We start from the raw sequence: 21,869 nt of genomic DNA, 5'->3' as shown, positions 1-21,869 counted from the left end.
GATGGAATACAACGTGGAGAAGTGTGAGGTCATGCACTTTGGTAGGAAGAATAGAGGCATAGACTATTTTCTAAATGGGGAGAGAATTCAGAAATCTGGAAAAGGGACTTGGGAGTCCTAGTCCAGGATTCTCTTAAGGTTAACTTGCAGGTTGAGTCGGTAGTTAGAAGGCAAATGCAATGTTGGCATTTATTTCGAGCGGACTAGAATATAAAAGCAGGGATGTGCTGCTGAGGCTTTATAAGGCTCTGGTCAGACCACATTTAGAATATTGTGAGCAATTTTGGGCCCCGTATCTCAGGAAGGATGTGATGGCCCTGGAGAGGGTCCAGGGGAGGTTCACGAGAATGATCCCAGGAATGAAAGGCTTAACATATGAGGAACGTTTGAGGACTCTGGGTCTATACTCGATGGAGTTTAGAAGGATGAGGGGGGATCTGATTGAAACTTATAGAATACTGAAAGGCCTGGATAGAGTGGACATGGGGAAGATGTTTGCATTAGTAGGAGAGACTAGGACCCGAGGGCACAGCCTCAGAGTAAAGGGAAGACCTTTTAGAACAGAGATGAGGAGAAACTTCTTTAGCCAGAGAGTGGTGAATCTATGGAATTCATTGCCACAGAAGGCTGTGGAGGCCAGGTCATTGAGTGTATTTAAGACCGAGATAGATAGGTTCTTGATTGGTAAGGGGATCAAAGGTTACGGGGAGAAGGTGGGAGAATGGGGTTGAGAAACTTATCAGCCATGATTGAATGGCGGAGCAGACTCGATGGGCCGATTGGCCTAATTTCTGCTCCTATGTCTTATGGTCTTATGGTCTTATCCAGTGGTCATAGCTCCATGGGTGGCGTGTGTACATTCTATTACATCAGCTCTGGGGATTGCTGTGACCTGCAATAGTTTTGCAGGGAGCTTGTTATTCACTGAAACGTGAGGCAGGGACACTGGCAACAGTAAAAACATGTTAAAGGTATCGGAGTTGGGTGTACGTCCTAAAAGAAACTTTGAGTCTTATTCATAAACGAATAGTTTTTATGTTAACTTTGCACTATTTTGAATGATTTGAAAACAGGAATATGAATTTTTATTGAGTTACATGTGTCTCAATTAGCCAAATGCAGATCAACAGTCCCATGTGTTAATAAGAACACAAATGCTGGTAAAATTCAGCAGGGCTGGCAGCATCTGTGGAGAGAGAAAGAGAGTTAATGTTCTGACTCCATATGACTTTTTCTCAGGGCTAAAGTACAAATGTGATGTGATGGATTTTACGTTGTTTAAGTGGAGCAAGGTGGAGCAAGATAGAAGGTCAGAGATAGGTGACAGCTAAGGAGAGTGACAAAGGTGTCATAGACACAAGGCAAAGGGAGTGTTAACTGTAGTGGTAAAGAGTAAAGAAGGTGCTGATAGTGCCATAAAGACAAGATAGCAGAAGGCGTTAATAGCAGAATAAAGGTCAGTGCTCTGTGAAAGCACAATATAGAAACAAGTGAGAGATGGCCCTATGGGAGGAAGGGGGATTTGGGAAAAAGTGTTTTTTCAATTTGTTTCTCAATTGGTAGAATATTATAAAGAGGGAGGAAATGGCTTGAGTTTTTGCAATAGAATTTAGTGTATGTTCATGCGTCTCTCATTTCATTTGCTGGGCGCAGTTGGGCGGAAAGTGGGGGAGGCAGTGGAATTGTGGTGTTGTCACTAGTAATCCAGGGACCCAGGATAATGCTCTGGGGACCCAGGTTCGAATCCCACCACGGCAGATGGTGAAAATTGAATTCAATAAAAATCCAGAATTAAAAGCCTGATGATGACCATGAAATCATTGCCAATTGTAGTAAAAGCTCATCTGATTCACTAATGTTCTTTAGGGAAGGCCTACATGTGACTCCAGACCCACAGTAATGTGGCTGACTCTTAAATGCCCTTTGAACAAGGGCAATTAGGGATGGGCAATAAATGCTGGCCTAGCCAGAGACACCCACATCCCATGAACAAAAATTAAAAAATAAATTTCTTTTCTTTTCCTTTAGCACAAATATCTATTGCAAGGCACCAGAATAAACTGGATTTATCAAATGCAATATTGAAAATATTCCTCCTCCCCAAAAACAGAGTTCGGCTTTGCCCCTTCCCACACAACTGGTGTACAGTTTTTCAGTGCCTTCCAATGGAGAAGAGTCTTGAGTATTAACATTTTCTTTTTGCTGCTCAGCCTTTCATGTCTTATACTCGGCGGAGAAGTCGATCCCCGATTTTGGAAGGATTTTTCGAAGCTTCTAAGATCAACTGTATAACGATCTATGGTACCTCATTGTCCAAGCCTTTGTTCACCCGCCCTAACGTTTCCTTATGTGGCTTGGCGTCATATTTGGTTTGTTAACCACTCCCATGAAGTGCCTTGGGATATTTACTACTCTAGAGGTGCTATATAAAAGCACCTTGCTGTTTGGGAGGATGGGTACAGCCTGGGATCTGAGGTAACTGGAGAGCGGAGTCCGGGTTCTGGAAGCATTGGGAATTTTGCAAGGGTGTCGGGGTATATCCTGAGTGATTCAATTGGAATGATTTAATTGGTTCACCTTTTTTCATTAAATTGTAATTGATTTTGGTTATTCCAGGGCTGGGTGTTGTTCATATCTCCTTATTAATTTTTCACTGTTATTAAGTTTTCCTTATTTCCGATTCATACACTCCTTGCCTCCTCAGTCCTGTTGTTTTACTTAGAACTAGCCGGTAAAGTTTAATAATGAAATGTTGCCAGCAAATGATTGACAGTAAAAAAAAAAATATCGACAGTGACAAAAAAGACTGAAAAAAATCATAACGGTGAATAAGGTGAATCTGCGAAGTAAATGCATACAATACACGAGACTGATCTACACTCCTGCCGATTGATGCTCTTTGATTGATTGGCACTTCACCTCAACTGTTCTATCCTTCAGTGTCCGCCTCTAGCATCAGTGGGTAACCAGAGAGAAAGAGCAGCTAGACATAGAAATTAGTGTTCGCAACATTCCTGGACAGACACTCAGCTCTGGCCACTGGTTTAATGGAGGAGTTAACCCGGGCAGAAAGGCCTGCATATAGTGACTATTCCCAGTTAGAAAGTAGATGATTGGGTAATTCTTCCCGCCAATCACCCCTGTAGCCCACGCTGCTGTAAGTGACTGGGATTGATTTTACACGTAATTTGCATTGGGTTATTATCCACCACTCACTGCAATGTGCTGGAGAAATTACCCTGGGTTTACTGAGAGATGTTCCTGCAATTTTGGTCATGAGTTCTGTTTGCTGTAGTTTGTAGAGACTGTTTTTAAATAAACTTTATGGAGTGCTTGATGTATGACGTTTAAATAGACCCTGCTGAGTAAATCGACTTTGTTGTATGTCCCTCCTACCTCAAACTCATTTTCTGGCACAGTATTGCCAATAGGCATTCTGGCTGGATAGACACAAGACTGCATTAAGTGTAATATCACTAATGTATAAACTCTGCTCTGGAGCCTGAATGCCCGGTTTAACATGGTCACCATTTGCACTGGACATTGTTAATCAAGTGATCAACTCAGAAACCAGCAATTCAACCACAATTCCAGGGCTTGTTTTATATATGTAGGGAAATTAGGGACATCACCAGAAACACTGATAGAAACTGGCGTTGAAGTGGAATGACTTTGTACATTTGTAAATAAAAGTTCATGCACGCCATGCAACTTCCCTGGCGTAGTAAGTGACTCCTGTGGATGTGCAATCTAGGTGCTACAGTTGGATTCCTGTACATCATGCTCTTTCTTATCTGTTTGTTTTTAAAACTTGGATAAATTTAGTGAGGCTTTTCCGTGACAGTCTACCCTGACCCACATCCCATAACAACGTGTAACCGGACCAAGGTCCAACCTCCTTCACCTAAAGCCCTTGGTCACAAAGATCTTGACAAAACCAACGGATTAAAAACAGTAAAGTGCGTGAGGAACTGGTCAATTCAACAAATGGTTGATGGTTAACCTGGAGAGTAAATAATGTCTGAGAGTGTTACAAGGCAATCAGGGGTTTGGGTACAGACAGTAAACAGACATTCAGATTGGAGGATTATGTTGCAGCCTTGAACCTGTGCCAAATGTCTCTTGGAGTTATCTGTTGCAGATTCTGTCTCTGTCTTTATTTCTCCTGTAAACAAGCATCATTGTCACTGTGGTTTTGTCCCTTTGATGCTCTTCGTCAAACCTCTAATTATTTTGCTTCATTCAAGGGCCTTGGGATGTTCTACGCTGGTAGAGGAGCTGTATAAATTAAATTGTTGTTATGGTTAGTGGTTGATCTTACCCCTTTCTGCCCAGTGGGACGGGATAGTTAAAAATGACCAGGTTTACTGACCAGCTCAGATCCTACACCTTTTCCAAAATAACCTGTGGGGGTTTCCCAGGCAGATGAAGCTGCCATCTATAGCAAGGAGCATGCATCATAAATTTATTAAAATCAGTATCTGGTTACATCAATAGGATCCCAATAGAGTTTTAACCAGTGCCTGGGTGGAGAGCCTAGTCTTGCTTTCCTGCAGGGTCTGCAAGTTGTCCTCAGTATAGAAGAGGCCCTCCAGGTAAGTCTAGAACTTTCCTTCGTGGGGCCAAGAGGAGCTGGTGTGCTCTTCTAATCCTCACACAAGGCTTCCCCTTGGCCTGGACTCATTTTCCGACACCCCCCCCCTCCCCCCAAACCCCATCCACCCCACAGCTTCACCATTTGCCTGGTCGCTCTTCCCAAATGTCACTCTTGTCCTGTGCGTGGCCTCCTGGTTTCAGGTGGGATACCAACCCTGTGGAGTGGTTCACCCGCCGAAAACCAGCTCCTGAGTTAAAATCCACCCCTACGGCAGGAATGGAACGGGCCATTGGGCCATCGGGTGGTGACGTGTCGTCATTAAGAATCCTTTTCCTCCTTCCTTCCCCACCGAGTTTTCTTTACTGACCTATTTCTGCTGAACATGCTGACTCCTTGCCGTGGAATGGGTTACCCTCTGTCACTACCCCGTGTTGAGTTTCGACAACGAGTATCAACACACAATGCCGGGAGGCTATTTACAGCCCAACCAATCACACCGCCAGTGAAGATTTGTGTGATGGCCTGTCCCATTCCTAATCACGGGGAGGACTCTTTATTGTTTTATTATCTCTCCATGAGCAGTTTAAGCTTGATTACGACATCCCAGGATACAAGCTTTCAGCTGCATGTGTCTTTTTCGCTGTTTTTAAAATTCTCATCCTTGTTTTCAAACCCCTCTGTGTCTTGTTGCCTCCCTATCTCTGCAATCTCCTCCCTCTGAGATAACTGTGCTCCTCTAATTCTGACCTCCAAATTTTAATCGCTTCACCGTTGGTGGCCGTGCATTCAGCTGTCTTGGCTCTAAGCTCTGGAATGCCCTCCCTACGCCTTCCTGCCTCTTTACCTCAATTATCTTCTTAAAACCTACCTCATTGACCAAGCTTTTGGTCATCTGACCTAATACCTCCTTATGTGGCTCGGTATCTTACTTTGTTTTATAAGGCTCATGTGAAGTGTCGTGGGATGTTTTATTACATTATAGTTGCTGTATAGACATCAGTTGTTCTGATTTCTCCTTCAGAGCACATCTTCCCCTCCCCTTCCCTCCCCTTTAAGCATTCGGAAGGAGCTGTTCCCTCCGTGACACCCTGATCTACTCCTCTATCACCTCCAACACCTTGTCCCCTTCCTATGGACCTTCCCTTGCAATCGCAGGAGGTACAATACCTGCCCTTCCACCTCCTTTCTCCTCACTGTCCAAGGCCCCAAACACTCCTTCCAGGTGAAGCATCGATTTATTTGTACATCTTTCAATTTATCACACTGTATTCACTGCTCACAATGCGCTCACCTTGACATTGGGCAGACCAAACGTAGACTTTGTGGAACACCGCTGCTTAATCCACTAGCAACCTCCCATTTTAATTCACCACTTTGCTCTCATATTGATATTTCTGTTCTCTGCCTGCTGCAATGTTTCAGTGAAGCTCAACGCAAGCTGGAGGAACAACACCTCATCTACCGATTAGGCACTTTACAGACTCCTGGACTCAACATTAAGTTCAACCGCTTTTTTACTCATTCGCGGGATGTTGGCTCCGCTGGCTGGGCCAGCATTTATTGCCCATCCCTAGTTGCCTTAGAGAGGTGGTGGTGAGCTGCCTTCTTGAACCTCTGCAGTCCTTGTAGTGTAGGTACACCCACAGTGCTGTTAGGAAGGGAGTTTCAGGATTTTGAAGGAACGGCAATATATTTCCAAGCCAGGATGTTGAGTGACTTGGAGGGGAACTTCCAGGTGGTGGTGTTCCCATCTATCTGCTGCCCTTGTCCTTCTAGATGATAGTAGCTGTGGATTTGGAAGGTGCTGTCAGAGGAGCCTTGGTGAATTCCTGCAGTGCATCTTGTAGATGGTACACATGCTGCTAATGTGCATTGGTGGTGGAGTGAGTGAATGTTTGTGGATGTGGTGCCAATTAAGTGGGCTGCTTTGACCTAGACGGTGTCAAGCTTCTTTAGTGTTGTGGGAGCTGCACTCATGCAGGCAAGTGGGGAGTATTCCATCACACTCCTGACTTGTGCTTTGTAGATGGTGGACAGGCTTTGGGGAGTCAGGAGGTGAGTTACTCATCGCACGATTCTTAGCCTCTGACCTGCTCTTGTAGCCACAGTATTTATATGGCTAGTCCAGTTCAGGTTCTGGTCAATGGTAACCCCCAGGATGTTGATAGTGGGGGATTCAGCAATGGTAATGCCATTGAATGTCGAGTGGCAATGGTTAGATTCTCTCTTGTTGGAGATGGTCATTGCCTGGCACTGTGTAGCATTAATGTTACTTGCTATTTGTCAGCCCAAGCCTGGATATTGTCCAGGTCTTGCTGCATTTGGACATAGACTGCTTCAGTATCTGAGGAGTCACGAATGGTGCTGAACATTGTGCAATCATCAGCCAACATCCCACTTCTGACTTTATGATGGAAGGAAGGTCATTGATGAAGCAGCTGAAGATGGTTGGGCCGAGGACACTATCCTGAGGAACTCCTGCAGTGATGTCCTGGAGCTGAGATGACTGGCCTCCAACAACCACAACCATCTTCCTTTGTTCTTTAGACCATGAACTCTGTCCTCTATTTTGATTTTTTTTTTGCCAAATGCCAGACTGTATCTTGTTTTCATGTATTTGCTTCTAAACAGAGCTGTCAATTTGCTGCTATTAACACTTACTCTTATCCAAGAGGGGCGGACTTCCAATCTTTGGCCTCTTCCGCTATTTTCGCAATGACGAGAGTCTCTCCGTCATTGCCAAAATCTAGGCCACTGTTTCTGTCTCTGCAGATGCTGCCAGACATGCTGAGTTGTTCCAGGGCTTTCCGTTTTTATATCCATTAAACATGTGGAAAATGTTTTCTTCAAATGTCGATATCTAGTGTGTGGATATAATGATATGGTTTACCAAATTCTCACAGGTGACAGAAACAAAATTTGTCAAACAAAAATTAAGATAATCAGTCAAGCTCATAATGTGGCTCATTTATGCTTGCTAGGGATGACATACATTCATTTACGTGGGCCCGTTCTCTGCCAACAAAAGGAATATGTTCAAGCTTTGTACCTTTTTCAAATTATCCGGGATATCGTTCCCTATTGCTTTCTCCCAGACAACGGCCCAGCCAATTAGAGTCAAATTTCCAACCAATCAGCACTCTATTTTCCTACAGTATAAATTGTTGTGATTGTTTGAAATTCAGCACTCTTGCATTTGTCCTGATGAGTGCAAGCCATAAAGCTTCAACAACATGTCTCTCTTTTCAGCAATATTCAAGTCCTGTACAACCAAGAGACAGTTTGATATGAATTATATTATTCAAGCTTACTATCTTACAGGTCTACTATATGTTCCATAAAATGATATTCTATAAATCTCCACACTCTTTGAACGTGCCATTAGTCACCTCTGACCAGCTGAATTTGATTTCACTGTGTAGATAGCCCTGGGCGTTCTTGGATCTCTGGCTGTTTTCATTGCCATGCTGGAGACGAGCAGCTGGAGACGGAGGAGCGGACTAGAATTTATAGACGTGGTGGTAAGCACAGGTCTAATGTCTTGTCATGTGGCATGATGTCCAATTTTGTTTGATAATGCTTGTAAAGGACCTTGAGACATTAATTATGTTAAAGCTGCTATATAAATGCACGTTGTTGTAGAAGAAAGAATGAAAAGAATTGCATTTATGCAGAGATAAAAACAAAAAAACTGCGGATGCTGGAAATCGAAAACAAAAACAGAATTACCTGAAAAAACTCAGCAGGTCTGGCAGCATTGGCGGAGAAGAATAAAGTTGACATTTCGAGTCCTCATGAGGGTCATGAGGACTCGAAACGTCAACTTTATTCTTCTCCGCCGATGCTGCCAGACCTGCTGAGTTTTTCCAGGTAATTCTGTTTTTGTTTTGCATTTATGCAGAGCCTTTCACAACCTCAAGAGGCAGCCAAGCGATATACAGCCAATGAAGTACTTTTGAAGTGAGGTTACTGTTCTAATGTAGGGAAGGAGGGAGCCAATTTGTGCACAGCAATATCTATAAGCAACTAGTAGTCACCCCAAACCAGGTGTGGACAGTTCATACACTGTACCCCGTATACCTGTAAACAAGAATGTAGAAAATTTACAGCACAGAAGGAGACTATTTAGCCCATCATGTCTGTGCCAGCCATTAAAAAAACCATTCAACCTAATCCATTTTCCAGCTCTTGGTTCATAACCTTGGAGATTATGGCACTTCAAATACATATCCAATATTTTTCAAATACAATGAGGGTTTTTGCCTCTGCCTCCCTTTCACACAGTGAGTTCCAGATCCTCACCAGCTTTTGCGTGACAATTCCTCCCCTCTCATCTTTCTGGCAGTTATATTAAATCTGTGCCCCCTGGTTATTGACCTCTCTGCCAAGGGAAATGGGCTCCTTCCCTATCCACTCCATCAAGGCCCCTCATAATTTTATAAATCTCAATTAAACCTCCCCTCAGCCTCCTCTGTTTCAAAGAGAACAACCCCAGCCTTATCTAATCTTTCCTTATAGCTGAATTTTTCACTCCTGGCAACATCCTCATAAATCTCCTCTGTGCTTTCTCTAGTGCGATCCCATCCTTCCTGCAATATGGTGATCAAAACTGTAGGGAGTACTCCAGCTATGGCCTCACTAGCACTTCATGCAGTTCTAGCATAATCCCCCTACTCTTATAATCTTATAATCCACTTCTAAGGAAAGTGTACTATATGCCACCTTAACCATCTTATTTACCTGTTCTGCTACCTTTGGGAACCTGCGGACATGCATAGGAACATAGGACTTCGGAGTAATAGTGGGCCATTCAGCCCTTCAATCGAGCTCCGCTGTTCAATAAGATCATGGCTGACCTAGAACAAAAACAAAAATACCTGGAAAAGCTCAGCAGGTCTGACAGCATCTGCGGAGAGGGATACAGTTGACGTTTCGAGTCCGTATGACCCTTCATTAGAACTAAGAAATATAGAAATGAGATGAAATATAAGCTGGTAGAGGGGGGGTGAGCTCTACCTGTCCCACCCCCCTCTACCAGCTTATATTTCATCTCGTTTCTATATTTCTTAGTTCTAATGAAGGGTCATACGGACTCGAAACGTTAACTGTATCCCTCTCCGCAGATGCTGTCAGACCTGCTGGGTTTTTCCGGGTATTTTTGTTTTTGTTCTAGATTTCCAGCATCCGCAGTATTTTGCTTTTATCATGGTTGATCTAGTTGTGTCTCAACTCTATTTGCCCATCTACTCCCCCACAGCCCTTGACTCTCTTGTCTATCAAAAATCTGTCTAATCTGCCTTGAATAAATTCAATGACCCAGCCTGTACTGCTTTCTGAGGAAGAGAATTCCACATACTAACAACCCTTTGAGAGAAAGAATTTCTCCTCATCTCTGTCTTAAACAGTAGACCCCTTATTCTTAAACTGTGTCCCCTGGTACTAGTCTCTGCCACAAGTGGAAACATCCTTCCGGTATCTACCCTATCAAATCCCCTCAGGATATTAAATGTTTCATTAAGATCACCTCTCATTCTTCTAAACTCCATTGGGCTTAGGTCCAAGCTCCAGTGTCCCTCTATTCCTCTACACTTCTCAGTATCGTATCATTTGGGTGTCTAGATTTGTGAATCCCACACTTTGTTGTGGAAATACATTTGTTCTGAACCCTCATACCTCCTCCTTGACTGCCTCCCACTGCTCTGACACTTATTTATCTTCAACCAGCTATTACCAGTCCACGTTTGCCAAATCACATTTCAGCGTGGTATTGGCTTTTCCCCAATTTAAAACTTTTACTTGGTCCATCTTTGTCCTTTTCCATAGCTGCTCTAAATCGAACTGTATTATGATCACTAGCACCACAATGCTCCCCCACTGCTACCCCTTCCGCTTGCCCTGCTTCATTTCTTGAAACTAAATTCAGAACTGCCCCTCTTCTTGTTGGGGTTTGTTACCTGCTGGCAATAAAGTTCTCCTGAGTGCATGTTTAAGAATCCTGCACCCTTTTATACCTTCTCGCACTTATTTTATCCCGGCTAATATTAGGGTTATTGAGGTTGCCTTCCCTAAAGGACATTAGTGAACCAGGTGGATTTTCACGACAATTGAGGATAGTTTCATGGTCACCATTACTGAGACTAGCTTTCAATTCTGGATTTATTAACGGAATTTAAATTCCACCCAGCTGCTGTGGTAGGATTTGAACCCATGTCTCCAGAGCATTAGCCTGGAACTCTGGATTACTAGTTCAGTGGCATTACCACCATCTCCCCTTATAATTTTTTATCCATGAATTTAAATGAACAGAAGATCAGTAGCTTTGGGCTGAAGACATTCCAACCAGTGCTGCCCTATAGTGCAGTCTATATGTACATTGTGCATACTTTACAAGTTGTATACCTGTTGTCTTCAACCGAGTATTTGATCATTCTTGCCTGCACTTGTATTGCTCAATCCCATTTGTAACTGAATATTATCTCAGCTGTTCTTAAAGATGCTAATTCACATAACATTAACTATCAGTCAAAGGTCTATTGCTTTCATCCACATGGAAGAAAAGTATCTTATAATCTTTCGCCTTGCTCATTAATGTCAATGTGCTCTTGCCCTTTAGTCCTTTACTCACAGTCTAAGTTAAGCATTTGCTTACGTCTATAAATGTGACTTACTGTCTGGGGACAGCCACTCAGCGTAGGATGGTGCTAAAGTTCAGCACTAATTTGACAATCTGACTCAGCCAGATGGGTTGTAAATGTAGAGAGTGAGTGGTGAAGTAAGAGCATCACAACCGCTCACTGGGTGGGCATCTCCTGAGGTCAGAGTTCAGGTGTGTCATCAAGAACTGCAAGAAGAACTTGGTTCTCTAGCTAAACTGTCCCATATATACAGAGACAGTGCCTGGTTAAAGGCCAAATCCTTGACATTATATATTATAACCTTTATCCACATAAGAAAATCCATTTTTACCACTCCCCTGTCCTCTAATTTTGATGTAGTCTTGTTGTATTTTGTTCCTCACTGTCTCCTTTCATTTTACACAGACGATTGTGAAGTATTTTGCCTACTTTGCTGGTGCCCTGTCGAACATCTTTTTCATCGTCACGTTTGGGACGGGTGTTTACTGGCTCGTTGTGTACAAGGTAGGGGGTAACTGCTTATTACTGTCCAGCCCCCAAACATCCAAAGGAAGTGCATGCCACAGAAGGAATGACTTGCATTTACATAGCGCCTTTCACCACCTCGGGACTTTTCGAAAGTGCTTTAATGTCAAAGAAGTACTTTGAGAAGTGTAGCCACTGTTGTGATGTCTAATGTTTATTCAGCAAGAAGCCACAAACAACAATCAGATAATCGAATGGTGCTGTTGGATGTGGGATATTTATTAGCCAGGACATGGGGCAGAACTCCACCTCCCCTCACCTGTCTGTGCACCCCCCCCCTCTGCCCTGCTCTTCTTCAAACTAATGCCATGGAATCTTTTGAATCCACCTGAGAGAGCGGATGCCACCTCAGTTTATCGTTGCATCTGACCATGGAACATTGCCTCAGTACTGACATTGGAGTGTCAGCCTAGGTTTTGTGCTCCTGTCCCTAGAGTTGGACTTCAGCCTACAACCTTCTGATTCAGAGGCAGGAGACCTACCCAACCCTGAACTCCATTGAAAATAATGGACAGAAGGTCTGGCAGTGCGCAGTTCTGCGAAAGATGTTGCTCCCGCCAGGTGACAGCTGTAGTGTAGTGAACCTTTACCAGCCCCTGCTAACTGTAAGTGTATTATTCCACATGCCCTTTCTCCAGGTTATGTCCTCAAGGCTTAATCACATCATCTCCTACCAGGGAGGATGATGACCCTACAACGACAGCTTGCATTTGTGTAGCGCCTTTAACATAGTGAGACAGCTCAAGATGCTTCACAGGAACATTATCAAACAAAAGTTTGACACTGAGCTACATAAGGAGATATTAGGGCAGGTGACCAAAACTTTGCCAAAGATGAGCCTTAAATAAGCTAGAGAGGCAGAGAGGGGTTTAAGGAGGGAATTCCAAAGTTTAGGACTTAGGCAGCTGAAGGTACGACCGGTGATGAAAATCAGGGATGTGAGGAGCACAGAGGTGTTGGAAGGTTGCAAATTTGGAGGAGTTTACTTAGGCCCCATTGATGTTAATTCTACTCCTTCACAATACTGGGCTCACCTGCTTCACTAAGCAACTCCCCTGATTATGTCACAAATCCTCAAATCCTTTGAATCAAAATATATTTACAGATAAATCGATGGATGCAAGTGGATGAGGGGATGATTTAATCAAACTGCTTCTCAATTAGGGCAAGGCCTTTGTTACAATCATATTTCTTACGCAAACCTTAAAATTCAGGTGGGATGTATTATGTCATCTGAGCGCAACATTGTCAGGAAGGCTTAAACATTGTTCAAGCCCCAGTTGCGCAGAGAATGGTGTGGGAAGACAGCATTTGGTGCTGATGTACTAATTTCTCTCCTGTATTTAATTTCACAGGGTCAGCAGTCCACAGTTGAGGTAACACTGCCCCCTGCTGGTGGGAAGATTGAAACTGACTTCATCATCTATGTGGCTTGTGCATTTGGACTGAAGGTAGCTTCAGGCACTTCTAGTGAACGTCTTCCAGGAGCTGCCTCAGATATCTCCGTTCAGCTTCAAATGCATGGTGTTTAACATGGGCCTTGCACTTTCCCTCCCCTCGCTCTTTCGAACGAGATCCGTAACTACAAAAACCGCAAGATGCCAACACTAACAATGCTCAGTAGCCGTTTTCCAAGAATAAATGAGAATTGTTGGAAGATTTACAAATATTTGTCTCCATGTGGGATAGTAGCTTGCGCAGGCTTAACCTTTTCCTCTGAGATTGTTCTTTATGCTATTTTAGCAGATTTATTTTATCCCATGTTGTGATTTTAGTGAGGAACTGTCTATTTATCCCCAAATCCCTGATCCAAGTGTCTGGCTTATAACATTCGAAAACTATTTATAATGGTAGCCAGTCCCCTGTGTCCCTGCACGCAGGGAGTCAAGGCCAAAACTTGTCTTCAAGTGAAACTGGATTACAGACAGGTAGATACTTGGACCAGGAAATGCAGATGTCTGTTTCAGTTTAAAAGTTGACCCCTCTGGCCTTATTTCCATATTTCAATTATAAATCCCTATGTCCACATTTATCATGGGAACTGCTTATATAAGCTTATGGCTTATCCTCGCTGGTTTACTTGTGTTAGTTGTAGCCCAGCACGTGACTGCCACCAAATGCTATATAAAATTTGCAGCTGCCCAGCACTGACCAATGATCAGTGCATTAACCTACCACGTCCCTCCACCTCTCCCCTCCCGACCCCCGGGAAGGATTATCCTGAGGACTGCTGCCGACGAGACAGTCTAGCTCAAAACTGATCGCTTGGAAAATGTTTACGTAGGGAATTTAAATGTGTTGGCTTGTTCATATAAAAAAAAACACAGAATGGAAGGGGTGATGCAGATGGGTTTTTGTCTTTGGTTTTTGGATGGTCAAAGTCATTCGGCTTTTGGTCCAAATGTTGATTCTGAAGACACAAGCCAATTGAGCAAACCCAGAGTTCAGCCCTGAATGATCCGAGTCTCAATGAAGATGAAGCTGACATCCAAACAATTGTCCTACAAAAGTTTATAGAACTACCATTAAATTTGTTTTTGAACCTAGCAGCTTGGGCACTGCCGGACCATGGTGTCAGGATACGGAGCCCTCCGTGGTCAATATTAGCGATGGAAACAGCCATAATCTCTTGATGTGAGAGTCTCTTAGGATTTGGAAATCGTACTCCTCTAATGCTGGGACATTGGGTTTCTTTCAGGCCCTGGAACTGATTCACATCCTCGTTGTCCAGGTGTCGGTATCAATCTTCCTGATCGACTGGGAAAAGCCAAAAGGCCGACCACTTCCTAAAGCAGCAGGTAGGGTCACTTCGCATAGTGCTGTGATTGGTGATGTGTTCAGAATTGGCTACAGTGTTGCCTAATTACAGCGGTGACTGCACTTCCGCAAAAAATGTGCTTCCTTGGCTGTAAAGCACTTTGGGGCATCCTGAGACTGTGAAAGCCGCTTGACGATGGAAACCTTTTTCTTTCTTGTTCACTTTCCACACTCAGGCCCTCAGTCCCTGCCACACACCCATGTGGCTCCCATTGCCTTCTCAGTCTGAAGGCCCTGTATCAAAGATCTATTGGCCTGTGCTCATCCCACCCAGGGCCATGGGTAAAATTAACGGGGCCAATTTTGACCTAAACCACACCCCCAGTTGGGAAACTGACAGGGATTAAGAAATAACACTAGTTTTATACCTTAAACCCCGCCCAATTCTATTCTCCACTAAAATTAGTGGGGAATAATATTGGGCAGAGTCTAAAGGTGGCATTCCATCTGATCCCCATGTGTTAACGATGCCCCAGGCCAGTCAGCTGAAGTGTCTTCATCTCGCTTATTGAAGTTTGGAGGGGTGCGTTGAATTGGAACATGAATAGATTGGCAAAGCTCGTTCTCTTTACAGAAGTTTGAGAGGAGCTTTGATAGAGATATTCAAAATCATGACAGAGCTAGACAAAATAGATAGGCAGAAACTGTTCCCGTTGATAGAAGGTTTGAGAACCAAAGGACACAGATTTAAGGTGATTTTTGAAAATTCGTTCATGGGTGTGGGTGTCACTGGCTGGGCCAGCATTTATTGCCCATCCCTAGTTGCCCTTGGAGAAGGTGATGGTGAGCTGCCTTCTTGAACCGCTGCAGTCCATGTGGTGTAGGTACACCCACAGTGCTGTTAGGGAGGGAGTTCCAGGATTTTGACCCAGCGACAGTGAAGGAACGGTGATATATTTCCAAGTCAGGGTGATGAGTGACTTGGAGGGGAGCTTGCAGGTGACGGTGTTCCCATCTATCTGCTGCCCTTGTCCTTCTAGATGGTAGAATTCGCGGGTTTGAAAAGTGCAGTCAAAGGAGCCTTGGTGAGTTGCTGAACAGCAAACGAAGAAACAGGCCCAGGAACGACCACGAGACTGACCGCCGCCTGTGATCGGGCTCCGACTGTGATATTACACAGGCTGGCCAATTAGCAGCCAGCCAGCGTGAAAGGCATCCTCAGAGCCTCAGCGCTGCCAGGGTTGGGGCAGGAGGAGAGCGAGCGCTGAAGTGTGCGCATGTGCGGGGGAGTGCGCACTGACAGCTCCCTGAAGGCACAGAGCTACCTCAGGGAGCCGAAGGATTTTAAAATGAAAAATAATTTTGTTAGATATGATATAAGCATGTCCCCACATGTGACTGAGTCACATAAAGGGACATGTTAAAAAAAAAAGGTTAAAAATTTTTAAAGGTTTTTTTAGTAACCCTTGGAAACCTCATCCTGCCCGTGGATGAGGTTTTGTTAAAAATGCAAAGGCCGCCTGGCCTATTCGCCTGCCCGCCAAGCGAAAGGTTGAGCAGGCAGTGAAAAATGCAACTTAATTAATTACTTAAGGGCCTTAATAGGCCTCTTAATTGTCGCCGGGCGTGCTGCCCCCTCTTGTGCGTGCCCGCCAACCGAAAAATTGCGAGAGTGCGCGATGGCGCTGGGACGCTCGTCCGACTATTTCACTCCTGTTTGGGTCGGGCGCCTGTGGGACGAAAAGTTCTGCCCTACGATTCTAACTTGTCCCGACAATGACCTTCTGCTGTAATGTAGCTTTGGCTTATTAACCGCTGTGTATCTTGCCGAACGCAACGGCCCATCATGTTGACACCATCTCTTCCACAGAAAACAAGTCGCCTCCCTCCTCAGTCAGTATCTGGAGAACTTACTTCATAGCTAATGAATGGAATGAGATTCAGACTAAAAGAAAGATAAATCCAATCCTGCAACTCTTCATCATTCTATTGCTGCTGGAGGTAAGTGGCCTCACTTTGACCAAATGAACCTGATAGTAAACCTCAGGTGAAAAGTTCCGGTTTCACCTCCCGTTCTGCCCAATACCAGTGGAGGATTGAATCATCAGTTTAACTTTCTATCTCTATGTGCATAGCATCAACTAAAGGACCATCTGTTAAAATGTTACAAGATTGAGTTTTTAAAAAAAACTTCCAAATCCTACTTTCCTGCTGCCTGGGCTCATGGATGTTGGGCTCAGGCCCTTTGGGGCTTTTTTTGTGGCACCTTTGAAGGTGTAGTAAAATTCCCTAGTGACCCCCATTGTGGAGTGTTGGAGTCCCTGGTAACTGTAATGGCGGGTGGAGGGGTGTGGTGATGGTGTCTATGGTAGGTGGAGTGTCAGAGTCCAAATTGACTGTAACAGTGGAGTGCCGGAGTCTATGTTGACTGTAATGGTGGAGTGCCGGAGTCTATGTTGACTGTAATGGTGGAGTGTCGGAGTCCCTGGTAACTATAATGGTGGAGCGTCGGAGTCTGGTAACTGTAATGGTGGAGTGTCGGAGTCTCTAGTAACTATAATGGTGGAGTGTTGGAGTCTGGTAACTGTAATGGTGGAATGTCGAAGTCCCTGGTAACTATAATGGTGGAATGTCGAAGTCCCTGGTAACTATAATGGTGGAGTGTCGGAGTCTCTGGTAACTATAATGGTGGAGTGTCGGAGTCTCTGGTAACTATAATGGTGGAGTGTCGGAGTCCCTGGTAACTATAATGGTGGAGTGTCGGAGTCCCTGGTAACTATAATGGTGGAGTGTCGGAGTCTCTGGTAACTATAATGGTGGAGTGTCGGAGTCTCTGGTAACTATAATGGTGGAGTGTCGGAGTCTCTGGTAACTATAATGGTGGAGTGTCGGAGTCTCTGGTAACTATAATGGTGGAGTGTCGGAGTCTCTGGTAACTATAATGGTGGAGTGTCGGAGTCTCTGGTAACTATAATGGTGGAGTGTCGGAGTCTCTGGTAACTAATGGTGGAGCATCGGAGTCCCTGGTAACTGTAATGGTGGGGCGTCGGAGTCCCTGGTAACTGTAATGGTGGAGTGTTGGAGTCTCTGGTAACTATAATGGTGGAGTGTCGGAGTCCCTGGTAACTGTAATGGTGGGGCGTCGGAGTCTCTGGTAACTGTAATGACGCAGTCTCAGAGCCTATATTATGTAATGGCGGAGTGTCAGAGTCTGTACTAGCTGTAATGGTGGAGTGTTGGAGTCTCTGGTAACGGTAATGGTGGAGTGTCAGAGTTTCTGGTAACTGTAATGGTGCAGTCTCAGAATCTATATTAACTGTAATGGCGGAGTGTCAGAGTCTATATTAACTGTAATGGTGGCGTGTTGGTGCCCATAGTAACTGCAGTATGGAATGTTGGCCTTTATGGTAACTAATAGTGCGGTGTTGGTGTATGTGGGGTAGCTATAATGGGGAATGTTGGAGTCTTTGATGAATCTAATAACAGTATTGGATTCTCGTTATCTTGCATTGGAGTGTTAAGCTCTGTGGTAGTCTGATGACAGAACACTGAAACTCTGGTGGGTTTAACGGTGAAGGTCCGTTACATTCTGTGAACTCTGGCACTGAAAACACAGGACTCCCTTATCACTGCTGGATTGCAATGTTGAACTCCTCGTCACACAGGTTGTGAGTTTAAATTCAGCTGTAATCTGAACTCGCTCATCTCATTTTTTTCAAGTGTTCAATTTTCTTTCAAGTGTTCAGCCCAACTGCAGGAATTGACCCATAACTTACATCGGTGTCTCTGGAATGTTATTTTAATGATGGGCACTTATCTCTACTCTATCTGGTGATGTACCTCTTATCAAGAAGCGTCTAGGCCAGAACAGTTAGTTGGACACACCATGAGTAAAAAATTCCATCTTCTCCGTGTGTTTTCATTAGCATTGTAGCAAGACTCAAAATCAACTGGAGTGTAGCTAGTGACTGATCCACATTAAAACCGAGATGGCTCTGGGGGGGATGTGAGGGAAAGGGGGGGAGAAAGATCACAGGGCTGTATCTCAATCCCTTAGTGTCCTCGGGCTACTATTTTTCAGGGAAAGAATCCCACTATTCCCTCAGGTTAGTAAGAAATTAGTTTGCGGTCTGGCGCAGGCAGGATTTGAACGCGAGAACACAAAATTCCCTCAAGTTACTGTCGTTGGGGGATTAGTGACCTTCCACATGCAGAATTCCTCTGGCTATTTTTCAAAGAACAAAACAAATTCCTCTCAGTGTAACGCAGCTGAAGGATCTGTCTTCTATCAAGTGAGCAGGAAGGAACGCATTATTCGTTCCAGATCGCGGTCACCAGGACAGTGTGTCGGAAAGTTCTGAGCAGTTCTCGAGACTCCCCATATTTCTTTCTTCTGGTTGTTGTTTAAAAGTTAATTAAGCTGTTGCTGATGATTCTTCCCAGCATTTGTCAGCTTTGAAAGAAGCAGGGAACATTAAAACCAGATCTTTAGCATTTGTCTGTTCCATTCACTGTTCGACAGGGCACTTGATTTAAAAATATTACTTCGATTATTTTTTCTGCTCTGAGCTTTTTGTCAAAGCTGTGTGTGAATCTCAAGAGCAATGGTCCTTTCTAAGAAATGGAAGTGAAGCACTCCGAGGATGGGTGGCTACAGTATTTTTCGTAAAATTCACTCTCCCCCCCCACCCCCCCCACCCCCACCTCCCACCGCCCCTGCCAAGACATTGATGACTACCTCCTCGTTCGTTGATTGTCATTCGTGCGTGAGCCACGACCGTGGTTATCGGTGTGCTATTTGACTGGGGGGGGGAGAATCGCAGCTGAGTACAATCCTCACCCCAGCCAAACCGCACCCCTCTGCCCCACCCCCCCCCACAGCCCGTTCCAAGCGGAGTGTCTGCACATCAGACAGGAGCTGGAACCCTAGCTGCCAGTTTATTGTGTTTGTGGCTAAGTGGGCAATTTTGATAGTGCTTGGACTGGTTGTGAAAACTGCTGAAATGTTAAGGGGATTCCAGGGAGGCAGCTTTTTTTCCCCACACAGAGAACATTCGGGAACTCCATTCTGGCTGGAAGAAGGTGAGCAACAGGAGGTGGAGCAAATGCAGCAGCAAATGCAGGGGAATCAGATAGAAGGAAGGGTCTTACCATCACAACAGAGTGAAGGGGCTCAGGACAGTAACCCCCCCCCCCTCAGCATTCAATGATGCTATGGGTGTTGGAGGAAGGAAGGATTTAAACATTAAAGGGCCAGAAAGTGCCTAGAGTTAATCGTAGGATGAGCATTTGGACAGGTTGACGGGGCATTTTGGGCTGAATATCAGAACTTCTTTGGCAGCGAAGTGGTCACAGGTCAAAATGTGATAGGATTCCGTGACCTGCTGCAGCTAATCTTCACCAAAACCTCTGACCGAACCACCCAGTAGACGATGGGAATCCTGCCAAAAAATGCCAATGATCCTGATTCTAGAAAATTAGCTGAGGGGTATCATAGTGGTGGTTGGAACTTCTGGCTGCTGATCGTAGGTCATCTGAATAAGCTCAGACATTACCCTCTGTGTATCGATAATGCCACTTTGTGTCTTGGCATCACGATGCCTGGTAGGAAATTGCTGGCATTGGTGATTGGGAATACGAGGAAAAGGTGAGAAGGTCTAAGAACATTTGGTTTGTTTCACAGATTTCCTGTTTGGTAACCTCCCTGGCGAGCTGTTTGTCCAACGGAGTCCCTGTCTAGTCCATTCGGGGAAGGAGGCAGGAGAGGGCTCTCCATTCAAGCCTAGTTTGCAAGACTAACATTATAGTCATTGGAAGCCAAGTTTCATGGAGCTTCTCCAACTCCGGCACCTTGACCAAATCCCGTTTTAATCGCTCCACCATTGGTGACTGCTCCTTCAGTTGCCTAGGCAATGAACTCTGGAATTCCCTCCCTAAACCTCTCCACCTCTCCAGCTTTGCTTTCTTCTTTTTCAGACACTCCTTAAAACCGACCTTTGGAGCAAGCTTTTGGACATCTGACCTATTCGCCCATGGCTTCCACTCCCCACGGCATTGTATCAGGAATGGGGTGGGGAGTACCTCAAAGATATGCTGGGGAACTCCCCACGTGAGGATTGCATGGCAATTGCTCGGGAAGTTCAAACATCCGTTGGACAATTTCCCTGCATTGGGACCCATCCGATACTGTGATTTAAATCGCAAACTTCGGATGGTTCCAACTGTCTTATAGTAATTAAAACTGCTTCTAACCCCGGGGTGACTATATACCGACTACACCCCCACGATCCCTCCAACGACTGCCCTCCCTACCCCCTGCCTACACCCACACCCCACGACAACACGTTCATGCCCCCACACCCCGCTACGCCTTGCTGGCTGCCCCTTGCAGCCCCCACTACACCACCACCCCCCACCCCCACAACCACATCCCGCACCCCCCCCCCCCCCCCCCCCCCCCCCCACACCACTACACCCCGCCCCCCCACTACACCCTGCCCCCCACTACACCCCGCCCCCCACTACACCCCGCCCCCCCACTACACCCCGCCCCCCCACTACACCCCGCCCCACCCACTACACCCCGCCACCCCCCCCACTACACCCTGCCCCCCCACTACACCCTGCCCCCCCACTACACCCCGCCACCCCCCCCACTACACCCTGCCCCCCCAACTACACCCCGCCCCCCCACTACACCTCGCCCCCCCACTACACCCTGCCCCCCACTACACCCCGCCCCCCACTACACCCCGCCCCCCCACTACACCCCGCCACCCCCCCCACTACACCCTGCCCCCCCAACTACACCCCGCCCCCCCACTACACCCCGCCCCCCCACTACACCCTGCCCCCCACTACACCCCGCCCCCCACTACACCCCGCCCCTCCACTACACCCCGCCCCCCCACTGCACCCTGCACCCCCCACTACACCCCGCCCCCCACTGCACCCCGCCCCCCCCACTACACCCCGCCCCCCCACTGCACCCCGCCCCCCCCACTACACCCCACCCCCCCACTGCACCCTGCACCCCCCACTACACCCCGCCCCCCACTGCACCCCGCCCCCCCCACTGCACCCACCCCCCCCACTACACCCCACCCCCCCACTGCACCCTGCACCCCCCACTACACCCCGCCCCCCACTACACCCCGCCCCCTCCACTACACACCGCCTCCATGACTGCTCTCTCCATCCTGCAACTACAACCCCACCCTGCCTGCCCTCCCCACACCCCAACTAGCCCCAGGGCCCTTCACTGACTACACCCCCTTGACCACCACCAGCCCCCCACTCGACCACACCCCAACCCCCCCACTGACCACACCCCCATCCCCCCACCCCCGCTAACC

At 46.1% G+C, this 21,869-nt stretch overlaps 1 protein-coding gene across 1 annotated transcript in view; it reads left to right on the top strand.

The window, feature by feature from the left end:
- Positions 1-21,869, top strand: part of LOC144682207 (meckelin-like) — a 112,289-nt gene that overhangs the window by 67,571 nt on the left and 22,849 nt on the right. The window contains exons 16-20 of the mRNA XM_078544613.1: positions 8,020-8,118; positions 11,638-11,736; positions 13,113-13,208; positions 14,456-14,555; positions 16,385-16,515. Coding sequence (XP_078400739.1) covers positions 8,020-8,118; positions 11,638-11,736; positions 13,113-13,208; positions 14,456-14,555; positions 16,385-16,515 — 525 coding nt within the window. The remainder of the gene's footprint in view (positions 1-8,019; positions 8,119-11,637; positions 11,737-13,112; positions 13,209-14,455; positions 14,556-16,384; positions 16,516-21,869) is intronic.

The sequence above is a fragment of the Cetorhinus maximus genome, chromosome 6, assembly GCF_964194155.1.
Source record: "Cetorhinus maximus chromosome 6, sCetMax3.hap1.1, whole genome shotgun sequence".
Taxonomy (NCBI): Eukaryota; Metazoa; Chordata; class Chondrichthyes; order Lamniformes; family Cetorhinidae; genus Cetorhinus; species Cetorhinus maximus.
The sequence above is the reverse complement of the archived record's forward strand: the minus strand, read 5'-3'. Positions and strand labels throughout refer to the sequence as shown.